The 25,977-nt window shown below is 51.8% G+C and overlaps 1 protein-coding gene across 1 annotated transcript in view; it reads left to right on the plus strand.

Moving 5' to 3' along the window:
• LOC115933079 (titin-like) overlaps positions 1–19,967 on the plus strand; it is a 135,926-nt gene extending 115,959 nt beyond the window's left edge. The window contains 6 exon segments of the mRNA XM_063699593.1: positions 1,127–1,255; positions 4,911–5,010; positions 5,123–5,318; positions 9,420–9,480; positions 9,590–9,625; positions 10,995–19,967. Coding sequence (XP_063555663.1) covers positions 1,127–1,255; positions 4,911–5,010; positions 5,123–5,318; positions 9,420–9,480; positions 9,590–9,625; positions 10,995–19,817 — 9,345 coding nt within the window. The 3' untranslated portion in view covers positions 19,818–19,967.
• Positions 19,968–25,977: the final 6,010 nt, after the last annotated feature.

A 25,977-nucleotide genomic window follows, 5' to 3' on the forward strand; every position in this document is an offset into this window, starting at 1 on the left:
GGTGACAGAGCAAAACTTTGTCTCAAAACAAAAAAGAAAAGAGAAGATAATTACTTTATACTTAGCTTGTCTTACCCATGAGTGACGGGCTGCATGTGGCCCAGGACAGTTTTGAATGCAGTTCAACACAAATTTGTAAACTTTCTTAAAACGTTCGGAGATTTTGGCCAGGTACAGTGGCTCATGCCTGTAATCCCAGCACTTTGGGAGGCTGAGGTGGGCAGATTACCTGACGTCAGGAGTTCGAGACCACCCTGGCCAACATGGCAAAACCCCATCTCCACAGAAAATACAAAAATTTGCTGAGTGCACTGTCAGGCACCTGTACTCCCAGCTACTCAGGAGGCTGAGGCAGGAGTATCACTTGAACCTGAGAGGCAGAGGTTGCAGTGAGCCGAGAGCACACCACTGCACTCCAGCCTGGGTGACAGAGTGAGACCCCATCTCAAAAACAACAAACAAAAACAAAAAAATGGCCGGGCACGGTGGCTCACACCTGTAATCCCAGCGCTTTGGGAGGCCGAGGCAGGCAGATCGCCTGTCAGGAGTTCAAGGCCAGACTGGCCAACATGGTGAAACCTCATCTCTACTAAAAATACAAAAATTAGTCGGGCATGGTGGCAGAGACCTGTAATCTCAGCTACTCGGGAGGCTGAGGGAGGAGAATGGCTTGAGCCCAGGAGCTGGAGGTTGCAGTGAGCCGAGATTGCACCACTGCACTCCAGCCTGGGCGACTGAGTGGAGCGGAACTCTGTCTCAAAAAAAAAAAGAGGTTTTTTAAAGATCATCAGCTATTGTTAGTGTTAGTGTATGTTATGTGTGGCTCAAGACAACTTTGCTTCTTTTAATATAGGCAGGGAAGTCAAAAGATTGGATATCCCTGCTTTATACCAAGAAAGACAACACAACACCCCACATTTGCAATGCTTAAAAACACTACCAGCCATCTGAAAAACATGTGACTTCTAACTTCTGTTCTTTTTTGTAGCAGTGGAATCCCACGGTGATATCTGAGGGATGTGGTTACCTTTTGGAGGAGGTTGACGGTTTCTAAGGATGATTCTTTCTGAGTGAAATATTGTCAGTGTCATTGACCTTTTCATTATTTCAACTATTATTATTCCAGGTTATCAATACTCTGGCTGACCATCATCATCGTGGGACTGACTTTGGTGGAAGTCCTTGGTTAGATATCATTATTGAATTTCCGAGAAGTTATAAAGTTGTCATTATCCTCTGGACAGTTTACCTTTGGGTGAGTATACTAACTTTCTGTAGAGGTATACTTGTAATCACAAATAAGAATAAATTATATAAAACAATTCACGTTTCTGGACTTCATTATGAATATGTGGTTTTACCCAAAAAATCAGGGAAATGATTTATTAGCATAAGAATTATGAAAATATCTGCCATTTACATTATGAAAATTAAATAGGTCAGTGTTTGTTTAATAGAATGTCAACAGAGCTTTTGGTCAAAAATAAGTTTTTTTAACCTGTGTGCTATTTGTCACAAATGGAGTATGAGGTTTCGTCACTTAAATAGGAAATTCTTTCTAAACTCTTCTGTTTTATAGTTCTGTCGTATGGGTGGAAGAACTCTATAGTTCTATCGTATGGGTGGCTTCCAGTCTCCTCTCTGAAGATTCACTGCAGAAATGGGCTGACAACAGACAGCTTAACAGGAAAAGAAAAACATAGAACAGGCATAAACATGGGAACCAGCTGAAAAATGAGACTGCTAGAAGGGCCGGATGGTTGATGCTTAAAGAGCACCCTCTTCTGAGGGGAGAGGGAGATAGATGGAGATGTAGGCCATTTAGAGGGGCAGCAAATGATTTTTAGGGGAAATGAAAGAGCCCAAGGAACAAACAATTGGCCTGAGACAAAGTTCCTCTGAGGTCATAGGGACGAGGTGACAAACTGCCGGAAGGTGAAGGGCAGAACTGCACTGCGTCTCATGATGCAGAGAAAGCCCCAGAGAATCTCTTAGAACTGCCCTCCAAGAGAATCAATGAAAAGTGTGTCTGGGCAGGGTAATTTTGAATGAGATCATTCAAAGTGCATGTTCCCACTTGCAACTGGAGAGAGATCAGTATGTCAAAAGTCTGTACTTGGTAAGAATTTGGCTGCTTAGTTGTGCCATAATTTGTCTTTTGAGCCTTTTTTCCTTTGGGTAAGTTGAGCTCTACATTTTGTCTTGCCATTCATGACAGTAAAAATATGGTTGTCTGGGGGCTGAACCTCCTTCTGAACAATGATCCAAGATAAAAGTACTAATACCACAATGCTTTTTTATATTCAAGGGAAGAGGAAGTATGTTTCAGTTTTACCACCTAGATAATTACACGTCATTTGGCACTGCCTTTCAAGATATGTAGAAAACAGAAAATATATGAGTTATGAAGATATCTAGGCACATTTAACATTCTCTATGCCACTTAGTCCTGAACAGAGAATTTTCGGTATAAATTGGAGGAAGCTTTTTTTTTTTTTTTTTTTTTTTTTTTTCTTTTCTCACCCCCAAGACGAGTCTCCCTCTGTTGCCCAGGCTGGAGTATAATGGTGTGACCTCGGCTCACTGCAACCTCCACCTCTTGACTTCAAGTGATTCCCCTGCCTCAGCCTCTCAAGTAGCTGGGATTACAGGTGCCCACCACCATGCCCAGCTAATTTTTGTATTTTTAGTAGAGTCGGGGTTTTACCATGTTGGCCAGGCTAGTCTCAAAACCCGACCTCAAATGATCCACCCGCCTCAGCCTCCCGAAGTGCTGGGATTACAAGCGTGAGCCACCACGTGAGCCAGGGGAAGTTTTTAAATTTACCACTTTTTAACAATTCCATTTAGGAAGGTTCAGTTGAGCTGTTGGACTTGGACAACTTCGCACCTCTCATCTTTGTCGTTGTCATCTAGTCATCTATACCATTACCTCCTAAGCAGCGACATCATGGGTGCCTTGAAGCATTCATGCGTGATGGCATTTCTTTGCTTCTCATTTCTTCATGTGTTTGACATTTCTCCTAGCTCCAAACGGGGCCAGCTACCTTTCCTATGAAATGTAGCAGTAGCTGTGGGATTGACGTGGTTGCTGTTTTCATCTTTTTAGATTACCCATTGCTTCTCTCGAAATCCTAGTACATGATTTTTTTTTTATCCTATGTGCAGAAATCAGGAAAAAACAAATTCTACAAAGAATTTGAAAGATATTATTTCAGGCCAGGTGTGGTGGCTCATGCCTGTAATCCCAGCACTTTGGGAGGCTGAGGCAGATGGATCACTTGAGGTCAGGAGTTCAAGACCAGATGGGCCAACATGGTGAAACCCCATCTCTACTAAAAAGACAAAAATTAGGCAGGCATGGTAGCAGGCACCTGTAATCCCAGCTACTTGGGAGGCCGAGGGACAAGAATCGCTTGAATCTGGGAGGTGGAGGTTGCCGTGAGCCAAGGTAGCTACGCCACTGCACTTCAGCATGGTTGAGAGTGACACTCCGTCTCAAGAAAAAAGTCATTTCAATGACTACCTCAGGAGATTCATAGGTATCTGACCCACATCTGAGATGGGATTTGCATTGCATTTTAGCTATGATGAGAACAAATATTTAGTATCTTCGAAGATTAAAAGCATACTGTGATAATATGGAAATCTTGGTGGGAATTCAGTCATTAGTGAGAATGTTTTGCGTTAAGTTCAAACCAGCCTCAATGAAGCTGATGTGAGGGAAGGGAAAGTGAACTCTGAGTAGAGCAGGGACAGAAGGAAGATGCTCCAGTGCAGATCAGGAAGGAGCAGGGGGTGAAATGTTACAAATTCTAGAACTCAGAGAGCTGAAGGTAATTACTTCCTTTTCAAGTTGTGAAACATGTTAACCTGTGGTAAAATACTTATAAGATGATAATTACCATCTAACCGTGTTGAAGTGTACAGTTCCGTTGTGTGAAGTATATTCATGTCATTTTTTTTTTTTTTTTTTTTTTTTTTTTTTTGAGACGGAGTCTCACTCTGTCACCAGGCTGGAGTGCAGTGGTGGGATCTTGGCTCACTGCAACCTCTGCCTCCTGAGTTCAAGCAGTTCTTCTGCCTCAGCCTCCCAAGTAGCTGGGACTACAGGCCTGCATCACCATGCTCAGCTAATTTTTGTATTTTTAGTAGAGACGGGGTTTCACCATGTTGCCCAGGATGGTCTCCATCTCTTGACCTTGTGATTCACCCGCCTCAGCCTCCCAAAGTGCTGGGATTACAGGCGTGAGCTACCGCACCTGGCCTATTTTTTTTTTTTTTTTTTTTTGAGACAGTTTCAATTTTGTTGCCCAGGTTGGAGTGCAATGGCACAATCTCAGCTCACCACAACCTTTCCCTGCTGGGTTCAAGTGATTCTCCTGCCTCAGCCTCCCGACTAGCTGGGATTACAGGCATGCACCACCATGCCTGGCTAATTTTGTATTTTTAGCAGAGACAGCGTTTCTCCATGTTGGTGAGGCTGGTCTCAAACTCCCGACCTCAGGTGATCCGCCTGCCTCGGCCTCCCAAAGTGCTGGGATTACAGGAGTGAGCCACTGTGCCAGCCTCATGTCATTCTTGTGTGTGTGTGTGTGTGTGTGTGTGACAGAGTCTCATTCTGTCGCTCAGGCTGGAGTGCAGTGGTGTGATCTCAGCTCACTGCCATCTCCGCCTCCCAGCTTCAAACGGTTCTCTGCCTCAGCCTCCCGAGTAGCTCGGATTACAGGCGCCCGCTGCCATGCCCGGCTAATTTTTGTATTTTTAGTAGAGACGGGGTTTCACCATCTTGGCCAGGCTGGTCTTGAACTCCTGACCCCGTGATCCACCTGCCTCTGCCTCCCAAAGTACTGGGATTATACGCATGAGCCACCGTGCCCAGCCGTCATTCTTATATTATTATTTCCTAGTTGTCTTTCCTGAAGACTATCTTCCAGTCTGAAAAGGGACATGATGGATCCACAGATGTACAGCAGAGAGCCTGGAGGTCCAACCGCCGTAGACAGGAAGGTATGGCTCTGTTGGAGTCCCCATAGTGTGGAAATGAGTTTGCCCTGGAAAGGGAAAGAACAGCTTCTTGCCCTCAGGTTTCTCACCTTCTCCTCTCCTCACTCTCACCAAGGGCTGAGGTCCATTTGTATGCACACAAAGAAAAGAGTTTCTTCCTTTCCAGGAAATAAAATTGGCCGGAAAGACGTCATTACTCTATGGAGACATGTGAAAACAAAAGTTACGCCTAAAATCCGTAAGATGAAGGTGACAGCGAAAATCAACCATCATGACAAAATCAGTGGAAAGAGGAAGACCGCCAAAAAACAGTAAGATGTGCCTTGACACAAATACTGTTGTATGAACCATGTGCCAATCAAAGTAGACAACTGTAAAGTCCTTGAGAATATTTTCTACAATATTTGTGGCAAATTCAGTGGGTTCAAAATTGAGTTTGTCCTTTCTGCTTCATTAGTTTAAGCTGTATAATTCCTTTCCCTTCCTACATTCTTGTTTGTCATTTTTTCGGGGGAAGAGGAGTTGCTAGTACTGGCATTGGTTTTCCTTTCTCTCTCTCTTTTTTTTTTTTTTTCCTGAGATGGAGCTTTGCTGTTGTTGCCCAGGCTGTAGTGCAATGGCACAATCTCAGCTCACTGCCTTTTGGGTTCAAGCGATTCTCCTGCCTCAGCCTCCCAAGTAGCTGGGATTACAGGTGCCCACCACCACGCCCAGGTAATTTTTGTATTTTTACTAGAGATGGGGTTTCACCATGTTGTCCAGGCTGGTCTCGAACTTCTGACCTCAGGTAATCCACCTGCCTCAGCCTCCCAAAGTGCTGGGATTAGAGGCGTGAGCCACCACAGCCAGCCTTTTTTTTTTTTTAATTTTGAGATACAGTCTCGCTCTGTCACCCAGGCTGGAGTGCTATGGTGCAATCTTGGCTCACTGCAACCTCTGCCTCCCAGTTTGAAGCAATTCTGCCTCAGCTTCCCGAGTAGCTTGGATTATAGGTGTGTGCCACCACATTTGGCCAATTTTTTTTTTTCTTTTTTCTTTTTCTTTTTTTTTTTTTTTGAGACAGAGTCTCACTCTGTCACCCAGGCTAGAGTGCAGTGGCATGATCTTGGCTCGCTGCAACCTCCACCTCCCAGGTTCAAGTGATTCTTATCCCTCAGCCTCTTGAGTAGCTGGGACTACAGGCATATGCCACCATGCCCAGATAATTTTTGTATTTTTAGTATGGGCGGGGTTTCACCATATTGGCCAAGCTGGTCTAGAACTCCTGACATCATGATCCGCACACCTCGGCCTCCCAATGTGCTGGGATTACAGGCATGAGCCACCATGCCCAGCCCAATTTTTGTAATTTTAGTAGAGACAGGAGTTCACCATGTTGGCCAGGCTAGTCTTGAACTCCTGACCTCAGGTGATCTGCCTACCTCAGCCTCCCAGTGTGAGCCACCACACCCAGACTGGATTGTTGAATTCAATGCTTGGGTCACCTCCAGATTCATTTTCACAGTCTTTCATGTTTTGGTCATATTACATTGTGTTTTGCTGCCATATGACTGATCTTTTTTTGTTAAATGTGAGATACTTGTTAAGAAATATTTAGCAATGAATTGAGGCCTAGTAGCATGTTATCTTGCTGCGGAAGAGATGGGAGTCTACTTCTGGGGGATGGTCAGGGGTCCTCCATACAGGCTGCAATTGAGGTCGCCGGTGCAGGCTCAGTCCCTACAAAGGCCAGGGTATTTCCTGTCCACCTCTATTCTGATGCATGACTCTTCTGGGTCTCAACCAGAGCCAGTGGACTTCAGTATGGGTCGCTTTCATTGGCAGACCCTCAATCCACTTGTTTTCCTTCTAATCCCACGCATGTGTGCAAAAGCTGCTGTGCTTCTTTGCATCTCAGTAGTTCCTTCTGGAATTCAGCAATGAAACTCAGGGACATGGGTTCCAAATGCGAGGCTGACTTTCATCCTGGGTTTCCTTCTTCTCCATCTTCACCTCATGTCTGTTTACTGCCATGTTAGCAATTTGATGTATTCAATCATGGGTTTTATATTCTGTTTGGTGTCCCCCATTGTTCTCATCGGAGATCAGAAGCTTCAGATGCACTTACGTCAACTCAAGAGTAGAATGCTTCCTTAGCTTCCCTCCAGAGTCAGGTTTTATGTTTCTAGTTCCCAAGTGCGCAGCAGGAGTAGTGATGTCCTCACTGGCTTCTCATTTGCATTAAACTGTGAGCTTCTTTAGCGTGGGGACAGGACCCTGCTCCCATTGCATTCTCAGCACCTCACCACACACTCCTTGTTGGAGGCCACTCCAGACAGCATGTGCTGAAGGATGCCCTGTGGTCAGAAACAAGTTCATTAACTTTCTCTTTGAAGTGTTTTCGTCCCTGTTTCCTAGCGTTCTGGGAATTTTACACATCCTTCCTATAAAACCAAGTATCAGGTGAGATCCTTAGGATCAGGACCATGAATCAAGTGGTGTGAGGGCAACACAGCAAACTTACCCTTTTTAGGCCGTTTCCTTTTTCTGCCCTCAATCTCTGTGAACTGAACCTTGTTAAAGTCAGTCAACACCAGGGTGGATGGTTTGCCGTTGTCACCTATTTTCAGGACATAACACCCTGACTTAGGAGCCATTCCAATCATTTGTAATTCAATAGATGGGCCCAGCCTTCAGATTGCCTTTTCTCTCAACCAGGATCTTTAAAGTCGATGACAAGAGTTCCAGTCCTGAATCATGGCAAAGTGCAGTAGTGAACTGCGGGGTTAATGACACCATATTCTGGAAGGACCTCTCTTTGGCTGATGGTCTCAGTTCCGGCATCAGCCTCTGACTGAGAATCAGGTCTCACACAGGAGGAGTCAGATGAGGAGCAATCCTCTGCTTCCGATGGAGTTAGTTGTGATGAATTGGTGAGGTCTGGTTTTTCACACTGAACTAAAATGAGCTTTCGCTGTGTCAAGCACAAGACTGACCCCAGAAACACACATAGTGCACCTCGTAGAAGCTTTTAATAGTCTTTATATTTACTAAAGAATAGGACTAACTATGGAACTATGAAGATGAGCTGGAAATGACAGGTGACTTGCCAGCAGGCCAGAGTGTGACTTTTTTTTGTCCCTGAATGGGAGGTGTCAATTCTCCCTTCGGTTGTGAGAATCCGTTGGTTCATTTGTGGAAAGGTTGCAGGGGGGATCTTTGAATCACAGCCTTCAGATGCCAGAAGGGCAGAGGGAATCCCACACGGGCTGGTGGATCATGTGTGTGCATTTCTCTCCCTTCTAATCTGAGGAAACTAAGCATGAAAGAATGTGAGCATGCAGAAAAGGAGAGGTATGTATCAGAGGCAGAGGAAAATGGGAAATTGGATATGAAAGAAATACACACCTACAAGTGAGTTCAGAAACTGAACCCCACCCTCCTGGGAAACGCCCATTGGAGTGTTGTTTTTAACCTTTGTACAATGTTTAGACCCAGTAAATGCAGAAATAGAAACAAATGGTCAGAAGACATATCGTGAGAGAGAGAGAGAGAGTTCACAAAACAGAAAACAAAGTACCTTAATATTTACCAGTGACCAAAAGATGTGAAGTAGCAAAACGTCTCCTGACCCCATTGCCAGCTAGACTGTGTGGAAACTCGGTTCATACCAGCCATTCTAGGGGTGGGGTGAGTTGTTGTCATCCTTAGGAAAGTGTGTTGTTGTAGGATCAACCACATCCTTCAAAAGGACTATGCCTGTTTATAAGCCCAGCTGTTGCTGCCCTGTGAAACACGGTAAGGATATTAATACAAAGACAATACAGCTTTATGATAAAAGATGCTCAATGAAGGATGAATTAGGGATATACTGAGAATGGGGAAGGAAACTATCATCTCAGAAGTCAGCAGGCAGTAAGCAAGAGGAGGAATCAATATAGCAACAGTTTGGATCAGACTGTACAGTTTTTTTGTTTTTGTTTTTGTTTTTGTTTTTCTGAGATGGAGTCTCACTGTGTCACCCAGGCTGGAGTGCAATGACGTGATCTTGGCTCACTGCAACCTCCGCCTCCCAGGTTCAAGTGATTCCCCTGCCTCAGCCTCCCGAGTAGCTGGGATTACAGGTGCCTGCCACCACGCCTGGCTAATTTTTTGTATTTTTAGTAGAGAAGGGGTTTCACCATATTAGCCACAATGGTCTCAATCTCCTGACCTCATGATCCATCCGCCTCGCCCTCCCAGAGTGCTGGGATTGCAGGCGTCAGCCACCGTGACCGGCTCAGACTGTACTCTTATAGCCATCTGAAATACGTTTTCTAGGTATAGATAGATTGTGTAAGGGTACAGTTGTGAGGATAAGAGAAACATGGCAGATTATTTAAAATCATCCTGAAAGTGGTGCTTTATCTGATGAAAGTGATTGTAATCCATAGGAAAATGTTTCAACGTGCGCAAGAGTTGCGGCGGCGGGCAGAGGACTACCACAAACGCAAAGTAAGGAGCTTCCTCCCCGCAGTTGCAGGATAGTTTAGTGCTGATGCAGATGATGCCACGGCCCTTAGACTCTCTCAACATTCAATTTCTCATGTGTTGGCTTTTTCAGATCCCCCCTTCTGCAAGAAAGCCTCTTTGCAACTGGGTAAGTTTGCTTGTTTTCCTTGCTTTTGGACATAGTCTGCCAGGTCAGGACATGGATACATTTTTCTCACTACAGCTCTGTGCTCAAGCCCTGCAGAGGGAGATGGCAGAGAGAAAGGCTGCCTACAAGCATCACAGTCCCATCCCTGTTGGTAACCATGTTGTGCAAAAACACTTTCATCCCCACCCAGTGGGGCCCCTGATCTAATATTCTAAGTGTCAGAGGTCCCATATTTGTAATAGCAAATGGGCCCTGACTGTAAATTAGTGAAGAGTGAATGTAACTTATTACCCACAGGGACAATTCCAAATGAAGGCCTTAAATGATGCTCAGCTAAGCTGGTTCTTGTGTGGCCTCTGTACCTTCAAAAGCTGCCGAGTCCTATGATTACACGTGATGGGACTTGTACACTTGAAGTGAAACACAGTTTTAAAACTTGCTTTGTTTAGAATTCCCACCTCATTTTTCCATGGACAAAAGTATTCTTCATGTCCTAGTGCACTTACAATTTGGTATTACCTGGGAGTGAAAAGAAATATTATAGCCATGCCTAACTGACTTCTTGAGATAAGATTGTTCTGTCAGAAAACCCTCTCCCAGTTCCCCTGCAGCTCTTCAGGAATCCACATCTCTCCAGAGCTCTTTGTTCTCATGGGTGGCACCTCCAGAGTGAAGAAGATCCTTTGTCAAGAAGGGAAACAGAGGGGAAATGAGAGGGTCCTGCAGGCAGAGCTGGAATCAACTTCCACTCTGCCTCTTGCAAGCTGTGTGACCCTGGGCACAATTTCTCCTTCCTCTGGAAACCTCTGTTCTCTTAGATTTGGAGCAGGGTGGTCACACTGACCTTGCAGAGTTCTGAGAATCAGAGACAGAACATAAAAGGCCTGGAAAACATTCTCCAAAAAGAAGCTGCAACGTGTGGACAATGGGCTTTTCATGCCTCTCTTACTGTCTCTTACTGTCTGTTGACCTGGTGCAAGAAACATGCTCTGGTGATGGCTGTGAGGGAGGAATGAGGATAGACATAGACACTCCTGTGTCTCAAACATGCTTCTTTATTACTCTGTTATGACTCTGTCATGACTCTGTCTTCCCTGGGGCAGGACCCCAGCCTGCCTACATTTGGAGACAGACACAGTGGCATGTGGAGACAACAGTGTGTCCCAATGACTTTTCTTTACCCCCCAGCTGTCGGCAGTACTCAGTGGAAGGGTGATATTATGACACTGATACTGCTATTTTGAAACCCGGAGGATGGAAAGGTGCAAAAATCTATCACCAGCAACAGAAGGTGCAGACTGTGTCGGTGGCGGTAATTTTGTCCATCAAACGGATATGTGTGAAAACATTCCCTCCTTTGTCCCTACAGGTCAGAATGGCGGCAGCGGAGCATCGTCATTCTTCAGGATTGCCCCACTGGCCCTACCTCACAGCTGAAACTTTAAAAAACAGGATGGGCCACCAGCCACCTCCTCCAACTCAACAACATTCTATAACTGATAACTCCCTGAGCCTCAAGACACGTGCCGAATGTCTGGTCTATCCCCTTCCACCCTCAGCGGATGATAATCTCACGACGCCTCCCGAGTGTTTCCTCACTCCTCTTCCACCCTCAGCTCCACCCTCAGCGGATGATAATCTCAAGACACCTCCCTTAGCTACTCAGGAGGCTGAGGCAGAAAAACCACCCAAACCCGAGAGAGAGAGGGCCGCTGACGTGGAACCACCACCGAAACCCGAGAGGCGGAGGGCCGCTGACGTGCAACCATCACGGAAACCCGAGAGGCGGAGGACCACTGACGTGCAACCATCACGGAAACCCGAGAGGCGGAGGGCCGCAGTGGATAAGACACCTGCCGAGTTTCTGGTCTATCCCCTTCCACCCTCAGCGGATGATAATCTCGAAACGCCTCTCGAGTGTCTCCTCGCTCCTCTTCCACCCTCACGTCTATCCCCAGCTCCACCCTCAGCGGATGATAAGACACCTGCCGAGTTTCTGGTCTATCCCCTTCCACCCTCAGCGGATGATAATCTCGAAACGCCTCTCGAGTGTCTCCTCACTCCTCTTCCACCCTCACCTCCACCCTCAGCTCCACCCTCAGCAGATGATAATCTCAAGACACCTCCCTTAGCTACTCAGGAGGCTGAGGCAGAAAAACCACCCAAACCCGAGAGACAGAGGGCCGCTGATGTGGAACCACCACCGAAACCCGAGAGGCGGAGGGCCGCTGACGTGCAACCATCACGGAAACCCGAGAGGCGGAGGGCGGCTGACGTGCAACCATCACGGAAACCCGAGAGGCGGAGGACCACTGACGTGCAACCATCACGGAAACCCGAGAGGCGGAGGGCCGCAGTGGATAAGACACCTGCCGAGTTTCTGGTCTATCCCCTTCCACCCTCAGCGGATGATAATCTCGAAATGCCTCTCGAGTGTCTCCTCACTCCTCTTCCACCCTCACCTCCACCCTCAGCTCCACCCTCAGCGGATGATAATCTCAAGACACCTCCCTTAGCTACTCAGGAGGCTGAGGCAGAAAAACCACCCAAACCCGAGAGACAGAGGGCCGCTGACGTGGAACCACCACCGAAACCCGAGAGGCGGAGGGCCGCTGACGTGCAACCATCACGGAAACCCGAGAGGCGGAGGGCCGCAGTGGATAAGACACCTGCCGAGTTTCTGGTCTATCCCCTTCCACCCTCAGCGGATGATAATCTCGAAATGCCTCTCGAGTGTCTCCTCACTCCTCTTCCACCCTCACCTCCACCCTCAGCGGATGATAATCTCAAGACACCTCCCTTAGCTACTCAGGAGGCTGAGGCAGAAAAACCACCCAAACCCGAGAGACAGAGGGCCGCTGACGTGGAACCACCACCGAAACCCGAGAGGCGGAGGGCCGCTGACGTGCAACCATCATGGAAACCCGAGAGGCGGAGGACCACTGACGTGCAACCATCACGGAAACCCGAGAGGCGGAGGGCCGCAGTGGATAAGACACCTGCCGAGTTTCTGGTCTATCCCCTTCCACCCTCAGCGGATGATAATCTCGAAATGCCTCTCGAGTGTCTCCTCACTCCTCTTCCACCCTCACCTCCACCCTCAGCTCCACCCTCAGCGGATGATAATCTCAAGACACCTCCCTTAGCTACTCAGGAGGCTGAGGCAGAAAAACCACCCAAACCCGAGAGACAGAGGGCCGCTGACGTGGAACCACCACCGAAACCCGAGAGGCGGAGGGCCGCTGACGTGCAACCATCACGGAAACCCGAGAGGCGGAGGGCCGCAGTGGATAAGACACCTGCCGAGTTTCTGGTCTATCCCCTTCCACCCTCAGCGGATGATAATCTCGAAATGCCTCTCGAGTGTCTCCTCACTCCTCTTCCACCCTCACCTCCACCCTCAGCGGATGATAATCTCAAGACACCTCCCTTAGCTACTCAGGAGGCTGAGGCAGAAAAACCACCCAAACCCGAGAGACAGAGGGCCGCTGACGTGGAACCACCACCGAAACCCGAGAGGCGGAGGGCCGCTGACGTGCAACCATCATGGAAACCCGAGAGGCGGAGGACCACTGACGTGCAACCATCACGGAAACCCGAGAGGCGGAGGGCCGCAGTGGATAAGACACCTGCCGAGTTTCTGGTCTATCCCCTTCCACCCTCAGCGGATGATAATCTCGAAATGCCTCTCGAGTGTCTCCTCACTCCTCTTCCACCCTCACCTCCACCCTCAGCTCCACCCTCAGCGGATGATAATCTCAAGACACCTCCCTTAGCTACTCAGGAGGCTGAGGCAGAAAAACCACCCAAACCCGAGAAACAGAGGGCCGCTGACGTGGAACCACCACCGAAACCCGAGAGGCGGAGGGCCGCTGACGTGCAACCATCACGGAAACCCGAGAGGCGGAGGGCCGCTGACGTGCAACCATCACGGAAACCCGAGAGGTGGAGGACCACTGACGTGCAACCATCACGGAAACCCGAGAGGCGGAGGGCCGCAGTGGATAAGACACCTGCCGAGTTTCTGGTCTATCCCCTTCCACCCTCAGCGGATGATAATCTCGAAATGCCTCTCGAGTGTCTCCTCACTCCTCTTCCACCCTCACCTCCACCCTCAGCGGATGATAATCTCAAGACACCTCCCTTAGCTACTCAGGAGGCTGAGGCAGAAAAACCACCCAAACCCGAGAGACAGAGGGCCGCTGACGTGGAACCACCACCGAAACCCGAGAGGCGGAGGGCCGCTGACGTGCAACCATCATGGAAACCCGAGAGGCGGAGGACCACTGACGTGCAACCATCACGGAAACCCGAGAGGCGGAGGGCCGCAGTGGATAAGACACCTGCCGAGTTTCTGGTCTATCCCCTTCCACCCTCAGCGGATGATAATCTCGAAATGCCTCTCGAGTGTCTCCTCACTCCTCTTCCACCCTCACCTCCACCCTCAGCTCCACCCTCAGCGGATGATAATCTCAAGACACCTCCCTTAGCTACTCAGGAGGCTGAGGCAGAAAAACCACCCAAACCCGAGAGACAGAGGGCCGCTGACGTGGAACCACCACCGAAACCCGAGAGGCGGAGGGCCGCTGACGTGCAACCATCACGGAAACCCGAGAGGCGGAGGGCCGCTGACGTGCAACCATCATGGAAACCCGAGAGGCGGAGGACCACTGACGTGCAACCATCACGGAAACCCGAGAGGCGGAGGGCCGCAGTGGATAAGACACCTGCCGAGTTTCTGGTCTATCCACTTCCACCCTCAGCGGATGATAATCTCGAAACGCCTCTCGAGTGTCTCCTCGCTCCTCTTCCACCCTCACGTCTATCCCCAGCTCCACCCTCAGCGGATGATAAGACACCTGCCGAGTTTCTGGTCTATCCCCTTCCACCCTCAGCGGATGATAATCTCGAAACGCCTCTCGAGTGTCTCCTCACTCCTCTTCCACCCTCACCTCCACCCTCAGCTCCACCCTCAGCGGATGATAATCTCAAGACACCTCCCTTAGCTACTCAGGAGGCTGAGGCAGAAAAACCACCCAAACCCGAGAGACAGAGGGCCGCTGACGTGGAACCACCACCGAAACCCGAGAGGCGGAGGGCCGCTGACGTGCAACCATCACGGAAACCCGAGAGGCGGAGGGCCGCTGACGTGCAACCATCATGGAAACCCGAGAGGCGGAGGACCACTGACGTGCAACCATCACGGAAACCCGAGAGGCGGAGGGCCGCAGTGGATAAGACACCTGCCGAGTTTCTGGTCTATCCACTTCCACCCTCAGCGGATGATAATCTCGAAACGCCTCTCGAGTGTCTCCTCGCTCCTCTTCCACCCTCACGTCTATCCCCAGCTCCACCCTCAGCGGATGATAAGACACCTGCCGAGTTTCTGGTCTATCCCCTTCCACCCTCAGCGGATGATAATCTCGAAACGCCTCTCGAGTGTCTCCTCACTCCTCTTCCACCCTCACCTCCACCCTCAGCTCCACCCTCAGCGGATGATAATCTCAAGACACCTCCCTTAGCTACTCAGGAGGCTGAGGCAGAAAAACCACCCAAACCCGAGAGACAGAGGGCCGCTGACGTGGAACCACCACCGAAACCCGAGAGGCGGAGGGCCGCTGACGTGCAACCATCACGGAAACCCGAGAGGCGGAGGGCCGCTGACGTGCAACCATCATGGAAACCCGAGAGGCGGAGGACCACTGACGTGCAACCATCACGGAAACCCGAGAGGCGGAGGGCCGCAGTGGATAAGACACCTGCCGAGTTTCTGGTCTATCCACTTCCACCCTCAGCGGATGATAATCTCGAAACGCCTCTCGAGTGTCTCCTCGCTCCTCTTCCACCCTCACGTCTATCCCCAGCTCCACCCTCAGCGGATGATAAGACACCTGCCGAGTTTCTGGTCTATCCCCTTCCACCCTCAGCGGATGATAATCTCGAAACGCCTCTCGAGTGTCTCCTCACTCCTCTTCCACCCTCACCTCCACCCTCAGCTCCACCCTCAGCGGATGATAATCTCAAGACACCTCCCTTAGCTACTCAGGAGGCTGAGGCAGAAAAACCACCCAAACCCGAGAGACAGAGGGCCGCTGACGTGGAACCACCACCGAAACCCGAGAGGCGGAGGGCCACTGACGTGCAACCATCACGGAAACCCGAGAGGCGGAGGGCCGCTGACGTGCAACCATCATGGAAACCCGAGAGGCGGAGGACCACTGACGTGCAACCATCACGGAAACCCGAGAGGCGGAGGGCCGCAGTGGATAAGACACCTGCCGAGTTTCTGGTCTATCCCCTTCCACCCTCAGCGGATGATAATCTCGAAACGCCTCTCGAGTGTCTCCTCACTCCTCTTCCACCCTCACCTCCATCCTCAGCTCCACCCTCAGCGGATGATAATCTCAAGACACCTCCCTTAGCTACTCAGGAGGCTGAGGCAGGAAAACCACCCAAACCCGAGAGAGAGAGGGCCGCTGACGTGGAACCACCACCGAAACCCGAGAGGCGGAGGGCCGCTGACGTGCAACCAGCACTGAAACCCGAGAGGCGGAGGGCCGCTGACGTGCAACCATCACGGAAACCCGAGAGGCGGAGGGCCGCAGTGGATAAGACACCTGCCGAGTTTCTGGTCTATCCTCTTCCACCCTCAGCGGATGATAATCTCAAAATGCCTCTCGAGTGTCTCCTTACTCCTCTTCCACCCTCACCTCCATCCTCAGCTCCACCCTCAGCGGATGATAATCTCAAGACACCTCCCTTAGCTACTCAGGAGGCTGAGGCAGAAAAACCACCGAAACCCGAGAGGCGGAGCGCCGCTGACGCGCAGCCGTCGCTGAAACCCGAGAGGCGGAGCGCCGCTGACGTGCAGCCGTCGCCGAAACCTGAGAGGCGGAGGGCCGCTGACCTGGAATCACCACCGAAACCCGAGAGGCGGAGGGCCGCTGACCTGGAATCACCACCGAAACCTGAGAGGCGGAGGGCCGCTGACACGCAACCATCACCGAAACCCGAGAGGCGGAGGGCCGCTGACCTGGAATCACCACCGAAACCCGAGAGGCGGAGCGCCGCTGACCTGGAATCACCACCGAAACCCGAGAGGCGGAGGGCCGCTGACGTGCAACCATCACTGAAACCCGAGAGGCGGAGCGCCGCTGACGCGCAGCCGTCGCCGAAACCTGAGAGGCGGAGGGCCACTGACCTGGAATCACCACCGAAACTCGAGAGGCGGAGCGCCGCTGACGCGCAGCCGTCGCCGAAACCTGACAGGCGGAGGGCCACTGACGTGGAATCACCACCGAAACTCGAGAGGCGGAGCGCCGCTGACGCGCAACCATCACCGAAACCCGAGAGGCGGAGCGCCGCTGATGCGCAGCCGTCGCCGAAACCTGAGAGGCGGAGGGCCGCTGACCTGGAATCACCACCAAAACCCGAGAGGCGGAGGGTCGCTGACCTGGAATCACCACCGAAACCCGAGAGGCGGAGGGCCGCTGACGCGCAACCATCACCGAAACCTGAGAGGCGGAGGGCCGCTGACGCGCAACCATCACCGAAACCCGAGAGGCGGAGCGCCGCTGACGCGCAGCCATCACCGAAACCCGAGAGGCGGAGGGCCGCTGACGCGCAGCCATCACCGAAACCCGAGAGGCGGAGCGCCGCTGACGCGCAGCCATCACCGAAACCCGAGAGGCGGAGCGCCGCTGACGCGGAACCATCATCACCCGAACCCAAGAGGCGGAGGGTCGCTGACGAACCGCCATGCAAACCCCCACGCAAACCCAAGAGGCGGAGGGCCGCTGACAGGGAACGGCCACGCAAACCCCCACGCAAACCCAAGAGGTGGAGCGCCGCTGAGGCGCAGCCGTCGCCGAAACCTGAGAGGCGGAGCGCCACTGACGCGGAACCTCCACGCAAGCCCAAGAGGCGGAGGGCCGCTGACCGGAAACCATCATCACCCGAACCCAAGAGGCGGAGGGTCGCTGACGTGGAACCGCCACACAAACCCAAGAGGCGCAGGGTCGCTGACGTGAGACGGCCACGCAAACCCCCACGCAAACCCAAGAGGTGGAGCGCCGCTAAGGCGCAGCCGTCGCCGAAACCCGAGGGGCGGAGCGCCGCTGAGGCGCAGCCGTCGCCGAAACCCGAGGGGCGGAGCGCCGCTGACGCGCAGCCGTCGCCGAAACCCGAGGGGCGGAGCGCCGCTGACGCGCAGCCGTCGCCGAAACCCGAGGGGCGGAGCGCCGCTGAGGCGCAGCCGTCGCCGAAACCCGAGGGGCGGAGCGCCGCTGACGCGCAGCCGTCGCCGAAACCCGAGGGGCGGAGCGCCGCTGACGCGCAGCCGTCGCCGAAACCCGAGGGGCGGAGCGCCGCTGACGCGCAGCCGTCGCCGAAACCCGAGGGGCGGAGCGCCGCTGACGCGCAGGCGTCGCCGAAACCCGAGAGGCGGAGCGCCGCTGACCTGGAATCACCACCGCAACCCGAGAGGCGGAGCACCGCTGACGCGCAAGCATCACCGAAATCCGAGAGGCGGAGCGCCGCTGAGGCGCAGCCGTCGCCGAAACCCGAGAGGCGGAGCGCCGCTGACACGCAGCCATCACTGAAACCTGAGAGGCGGAGCGTCGCTGACACGCAGCCATCACCGAAACCCGAGAGGCGGAGCGTCGCTGACACGCAGCCATCACCGAAACCTGAGAGGCGGAGCGTCGCTGACACGCAGCCATCACCGAAACCCGAGAGGCGGAGCGTCGCTGACCTGGAATCACCACCGAAACCCGAGAGGCGGAGCGCCGCTGAGGCGCAGCCGTCACCGAAACCCGAGAGGCGGAGCGCCGCTGACACGCAGCCATCACCGAAACCTGAGAGGCGGAGCGTCGCTGACACGCAGCCATCACCGAAACCTGAGAGGCGGAGCGTCGCTGACCTGGAATCACCACCGAAACCCGAGAGGCGGAGCGCCGCTGACCTGGAATCACCACCGAAACCCGAGAGGCGGAGCGCCGCTGAGGCGCAGCCGTCGCCGAAACCCGAGAGGCGGAGCGCCGCTGACACGCAGCCATCATCGAAACCCGAGAGGCGGAGCGTCGCTGACACGCAGCCATCACCGAAACCCGAGAGGCGGAGCGCCGCTGACACGCAGCCATCACCGAAACCTGAGAGGCGGAGCGTCGCTGACACGCAGCCATCACCGAAACCTGAGAGGCGGAGCGTCGCTGACACGCAGCCATCACTGAAACCCGAGAGGCGGAGCGTCGCTGACCTGGAATCACCACCGAAACCCGAGAGGCGGAGCGCCGCTGAGGCGCAGCCGTCGCCGAAACCCGAGAGGCGGAGCGCCGCTGACACGCAGCCATCACCGAAACCTGAGAGGCGGAGCGTCGCTGACACGCAGCCATCACCGAAACCTGAGAGGCGGAGCGTCGCTGACCTGGAATCACCACCGAAACCCGAGAGGCGGAGCGCCGCTGAGGCGCAGCTGTCGCCGAAACCCGAGAGGCGGAGCGCCGCTGACTCGCAGCCGTCGCCGAAACCCAAGAGGCGGAGCGCCGCTGACACGCAGCCATCATCGAAACCCGAGAGGCGGAGCGCCGCTGACGCGCAGCTGTCGCCGAAACCCGAGAGGCAGAGCGCCGCTGATGCGCAGCCGTCGCCGAAACCCGAGAGGCGGAGCGCCGCTGCTGACACGCAGCCGTCGCCGAAACCCGAGAGGCGGAGCGCCGCTGACGCGCAGCCGTCGCCGAAACCCGAGAGGCGGAGTGCCGCTGAACTGGAATCACCACCGGAACCCGAGAGGCGGAGCGCCGCTGACGCGCAGCCGTCGCCGAAACCCGAGAGGCGGAGCGCCGCTGACGCGCAGCCGTCGCCGAAACCCGAGAGGCGGAGCGCCGCTGATGCGCAGCCGTCGCCGAAACCCGAGAGGCGGAGCGCCGCTGACGCGGAACCGCCTCGCAAACGCAAGAGGCGGAGGGCAGCGGACATTGAACTATCATCACCCGAACCCAAGAGGCGGAGGATCGGTGACGTGGAACGGCCACGCAAACCCAAGAGGCCGAGGGCCGCCGACGTGGAACCATCATTACCCGAACCCAAGAGGCGGAGGGTCGGTGACGTGGAACTGCCACGCAAACGCAAGAGGCCGCAGGCCGCCGACGTGGAACCATCATTACCCGAACCCAAGAGGCGGAGGTTGAATTAGGTGAGAACAGGCCATTGCACTCAAGCCTGAGCAATAAGAATAAAACTGAGTAGAACAAAATAAAAAAATCAAAAAACAAAACAAAACCCACACTCCAAAAACAAAGAATAAATAAATAATATAAAAATAAAATAAATACTGCAGTCCTTATGTTATTGCTTTGTTTCGATATCTGGTATGATTGCTTGAGGGACCTGAGGTTTTTAATCATGGGGGTTGTTTTAATCTTTAGAAGTGGTTGGTTATGTAAAATATTATTATTATTTTTTGAGACGATTTTGCTGTGTCACCCAGGCTGGAGTGCAGTGGCTTGATCACAGCTCACTGCAGCCTCAACCTCCTGGGCTTCAAGCAATCCTCCTGCCTCAGCCTCCCAAGTAGCTGGGATCACAGATGTGTGCCACCACGCCTGGCCAATGTTAAAAAATCCTTTAACTTTTGTGTAGAGATGCACTCCTGGACTCAAGCGATCCTCCTACTTGTCCCGACCACCAGCCCCTTTCTGATAAACACTTACACTGTTTATTATCTGATGCCATTTCTATCTTCTTCCTTGTCGTCCAGACATCAAATAATTAGCTTTCTTCAGGGTTTTCTTTTTCAAGTGCTCAGTGTTAAAGATCACTCACATTAGGGCCAGACACCACGGCTCATGCCTGTAATCCCAGCACTTTGGGAGGCCGAGGCGGGCAGAGCACTTGAGGTGGGGAGTTTGAGACCAGCCCGGCCAACTTGGTGAAACCCCACCTCTACTGAAAAAAATACAAAAATTAGCTGGGCCTGATGGTGCATGCCTGTAGTCCTAGCCACTTGGGAGGCTGAGGCATGAGAATCGCTTGAACCCAGGAGGCAGAGGTTGTAGTGAGCCAAGATCACATCAGCACACTCTAGCCTGGGTGACAGAGCCAGACTCTGACTCAAAAAATAAATAAAATAAATATCACTTACATTAGCTATACCCAAGGGGTGGTCTATAGAGACTTGGAAGCAGTGGTTATTGCAACAGGGGCACGGAAGTCATCTGGCTATGCCAGGGTGCCCAGGGGATACTCGGGGTGGGTGGCATGGTGCTGCTGGGGACTCACCGCACAGGACGCTCTGGTTGACGCACTGCCAGGAGTAGCACTCTGTCTTGGGGCTGCAGCCGGCCTCCTCAGCTCGAGTGTAACAACAGTCGTGGCCATGGCAGCACCTGCGGATGTCACATGGGCAGGACAGCTGGTGGGTGGAGCTCTCTCTTGGCCCTCCTCTTGCCAGGACCATGGGTGACTGAAGACCCCCAGGGAGGCACAGCATCCTCTTAATCTAAGTTTTTTTTTTTTGTTTTTTTTTTGAGAGACAGGGACTTTCTCTGTCGCCCAGGCTGGACTGCAGAGGCACAATCATAGCTCACGGCAGCCTTGAACTCCTGGGCTCAAGCGATCCTCCCACTTCAGTGTCCCAAGTAGCTGAGACTACAGGCACACGCCAGCATGCCCGGCTGGTTTTTTAATTTGTATTTCCTTTGAGACAGCGTATCTCTCTGTCGCTCAGGCTGGAGTGCAATGGCTCAATCAGCTCACTTTAGCCTTGAACTCCCGGGCTCAAGTGATACTGCCACCTCAACCTCCCAAGTCTGCTACTACAGGAACACAAACTCCTTTCAAATGCTGGGATTACAGGTGGGAGCTACTGTACACCTGGCCTTATGTAAGCTGTTTCCCTGAAAATCCCCGACTTGGGTAATGATTCCGTTGGCCCCACCATGCCCTGTCCTACCTTCCTGGCTGTGCCCCAGCTTGGTCCCTGCCTGCCTGCCTGCCTCCCTCTCTGGGTCTCGAGCTCCTGTGACACATGACTCCTCTCTCTTCCTGGAGTGATCCAAGCCCTGCCACTTCCTGACTTTGCCCACACTGTACCCTCTGCCTGGGGCAACTTCATGTCTGCCCATTGACCCTTAGGCCTCAGCCCAGGCACAAGCCCCTGCCTCCGGAGGTCATCCAGGCCTCACCAGGCTACACCCTCTCGTAAAATTGGATTCTCTCCCTTCAGGGCAGGTTTATAATGAAATCCTCCTCAGAGGCCAGGTGCGGTGACACCCATCTGTAATCCCAGCACTTTGGGAGGCTGAGGTGGGAGGATCACTTGAGGCCAGGGGGTCGAGACCAGCCTGGGCAACATAAGAGAGACTCTTGTCTCTATAACAAATTTAAAAATTAGCTCACCAGGCCAGGCTCAGTGGCTCATGCCTGTGATCCCAACACTCTGAGAGGCCGAGGCAGGTGGATCACGAGGTCAGGAGTTTGAGAGCAGCCTGACCAACATGGCGAAACCCTGTCTCTACTAAAAATACAGAATTAGCCAGGCATGGTGGCACGCACCTCTACTCCCAGCTACTCGGGAGGCTGAGGCAGGAGAATCGCTTGAACCCAGGAGGTGGAGGTTGCGGTGAGCCAAGATCACGCCATTGCAGTCCAGCCTGAGCAACAGAGCAAGACTCTGTCTCGAGACAATAAAAACACACAAAAAATTAACTCGCCATGATGGCACATGCCTATAGTCCTAGCTACTTGGGAGGCTGAGGTGGGAGGATCACTTGAGGCCAGGGGGTCGAGACCAGCCTGGGCAACATAAGGAGACTCTTGTCTCTCTTGTCTCTATAACAAATATAAAAATTGGCTCACCAGACCAGGCTCAGTGGTTCATGCCTGTAATCCCAACACTTTGAGAGGCCGAGGCAGGCAGATCACCTGAGGTCAGGAGTTCGAGACCAGCCTGGTCAACATGGTGAAACCCCATCTCTACTAAAAGTACAAAAATGAGCCGGGCTTGGTGGCGTGCACCTGCAATGCCAGCTACTCAGGAGGCTGAGACAGGAGAATCACTTGAACCCGGGAGGTGGAGGTTGCAGTGAGCTGAGATTGTGCCACTGCACTCCAGCCTGTGCGACAGAGTGAGATGCCATCTCAAAAGAAAAAGAGATTATTTTATTTCTCATTTATTTATTTAAATAAAAAATTGTTTATTTAAAACATGAAAGAAGGTGTTGAGGCATTGGCAATTGGCAATCGGCCAGGTGCAATGGCTCACGCCTGTAATCCCAGTACTTTGGGAAGCTAGGGTGGGCGGATGGCTTGACCTAGGAGTTAGAGATCAGCGAACATGGCAAAATCCCATCTCTACAAAAAATACAAAAAAACTAGCCAGGTGTGGTAGCTCGTGCCTGTAATCCCAGCTACTCGGGGGGCTGAAGTGGGAGGATTGCTTGAGCTTAGGAGGTGGAGGTTGCAGTGAGTCAAGTTCATGCCACTGCACTGCAGCCTGCATGACGGAGCAGGACCCTGTTTCAGAAAAAGAAAAAAAAAAAGGCAATCTTGAGATTCCAGGTAAGTTTGTGAGTGATGGTGATTCTTTATACTGTTCTACATTTATAAAATTGTATGTATATATATATATATATTTTTTTTTTTGAGATGGAGTCTCACTCTATTGCCCAGGCTGGAGTGCAGTGATGCAATGTTGGCTCACTGCAACCTCCACCTCCCAGGTTCAAGCGATTCTCCCGCCTCAGCCTCCCTAGTAGCTGGGGCTACAGCTGCGTGCCACCACACCCGGCTAATTTTTTGTATTTTTTTAGTAGAGACGGGGTTTCACTGTGTTGGCCAGGACGGTCTTGATCTCCTGACCTGGTGATCTGCCTGCCTCAGCCTCCCAAAGTGTTGGGATTACAGGCGTGAGCCACTGCTCCCGGACAAAATTATATTTTTTATTTTTTAATTTATCTTTTGTAGAGACAGGGTTTTGCTATATTGCCCAGGCTGGTCTTGAACTCCTGGCCTCAAGCACTCCTCCTGCCTCAGTTTCCCAAAGTGTTGCAATTACAGGCATGAGCCACCATACCCAGCCTTAAATTCTCAAAGCTGAAAAAAATTCCCTCTTTCCCAACTGTACTCCTGCCTCAAACAAATTGAATCAAGGAAGACAGAAAAAATATTTTGGTAAAGACTTGGGAACCCAGGCTGAAGTCTGAAAGTCTGAATAATTTCACATGGGATCTTTTTTTTTTTTTTCTGAGACAGGGTCTTGCTCTGTCATCCAAGCTGGAGTGCAGTGGTATGAACAGGGCTGCTGCAGCCTCAGCCTCCTGTACTCAAGCGATCCTCCCACCTCCGCCTCCTGAGTAGTTGGGACTACAGGCATAAGCCGTTGCACCCTGCGTTAACTTTTTACTTTGAAATAATTACAGACTCACGAAAAGTTGCAGAAATAGTAGAGAGGTCCCAAGTACCCTTCACCTAGCTTCTCCCAACAGTAAAATCTACCATAACTATAGTACACTATCAAAATTCAGGACATTGACATTAAGACAGCACAACTAACTAGACTACACACTTTACTGTGATCTCACTTGTTTAACCTTTTATTTTTGACTTCTTTAAGTTACAAAAGCAATTTGTCCATCAACGGATAAACAAATTGTGGTAAAATCCATACAATAAAATATTAGCCATTAAAAGGGATGAAGTGGCCGGGCGGGGTGGCTCACACCTGTAATCCCAACACTCTGGGAGGCCAAGGCAGGCAGATCACAAGGTCAGGAGTTCGAGACCAGCCTGGCCAACATAGGGAAACCCCCTCTCTACTAAAAATACAAAAATTAGCCAGGTATGGTGGCTCATGCCTGTAGTCCCAGCTACTCGGGAGGCTGAGGCAGGAGAATCTCTTGAACCCGGGAAGCAGAGGTTGTGGTGAGCCGAGGTCGCACCACTGCACAGCAGCTTGGGCGACAGAGCGAGACTCTGTTTCAAAAAAAAAAAAAAAAAAAATGGGATGAAGTACTGATGCCTGCTTCAACATGGATGAACCTTGAAAACATTATGCTAAGTGAAAGAAGCCTGCCAAAAAAGGTCATAGTGCTATTGTGATATAGTAAGAGATATATATTTGGGCTCTGCCCCCAGTTTCTGGCACAGAGGTTCTAAAACTCTTGACATTTCCTGAGCAATAGAAGTGCTAGGTGCATCATTTGTCCTAACATTTGGTATTTGACCCGGGTTCCTGACACAGAGCTCCTAATCCCTTGGCATTTCCTAGGTGAAAGGAGTGTCTTTTGTTCTAATCATACAACTCTTTTTGTGTGTGTGTGTGATGTAGTCTCACTCTTGTTGCCCAGGCTGGAGTGCAGTGGCACGATCTTGGCTCACTGCAACCTCCACCTCCCGGGTTCAAGTGATTCTCCTGCCTCAGCCTCCCAAGTAGCTGGGATTACAGGTAGGTGCCACTATGCCCCGCTAATTTTTTTTTTTTTTTTTTTTGAGACAGGGTCTCACTCTGTCGCCCAGGCTGGAGTGCAGTGGAATGATCTTGGCTCACTGCAACCTCCACCTCCCAGGTTCAAGTGATTCTTGTGCCTCAACCTCCTGAGTAGCTGGGGTTACAGGCATGCATCACCATGGCTGGCTAATTTTTTTGTATTTTTAGTAGAGACAGGGTTTCACCATGTTGGCCAGGCTGGTCTCAGACTGCTGACCTCAAGTGATCCGCCCGCCTCGGCCTCCCGAAGTGCTGGGATTACAGGTGAGAGCCACTGTGCCCGGCCTAATTTTTGTACTTTTAGGAGAGACGGGGTTTCGCCATGTTGGCCAGGCTGGTCTCGAACTCCCGACCTCAGGTGATCCCCTCGCCTCAACCTTCCAAAGCGCTGGGATTACAGGCATGAGCCACGGTGCCCAGCTGGCTATTATATCTTTAACACATCTCCAGGATTTCCTCATCCCCATTTTGAACAGGGAGGGCTTCAGCAGGTAACAGCATCTGGCCTAAATGTATTTTGTTTCTTTTGTATATGTTTTGTGTTGTTTTTTGTTTCTGGTTTTTTTTTTTTTTTTTTTTTTTTGACACGAAATCTCACTCTGTTACTCAGGCTGGAGTGCTGTGGGGTGATGTCAACTTACTGCAAACTCCATCTCCCAGGTTCAAGCGATTCTCCTGCCTCAGCCTTCCAAGTAGCTGGGATTACAGGCGTGTGCCACCACGCCCAGCTAATTTTTGTATTTTTAGTAGAGACGGGTTTTGCCATGTTGACCAGGTTGTTCTCGAACTCCTGACCTCAGGTGATCTGCCTGCCTCGGCCTCCCAAAGTGCTGGGATTACAGGCATCAGCCACCGCACCCTGCCTAAT

This window comes from Gorilla gorilla, chromosome 18, assembly GCF_029281585.2.
Source record: "Gorilla gorilla gorilla isolate KB3781 chromosome 18, NHGRI_mGorGor1-v2.1_pri, whole genome shotgun sequence".
In the NCBI taxonomy this organism is placed as follows: Eukaryota; Metazoa; Chordata; class Mammalia; order Primates; family Hominidae; genus Gorilla; species Gorilla gorilla.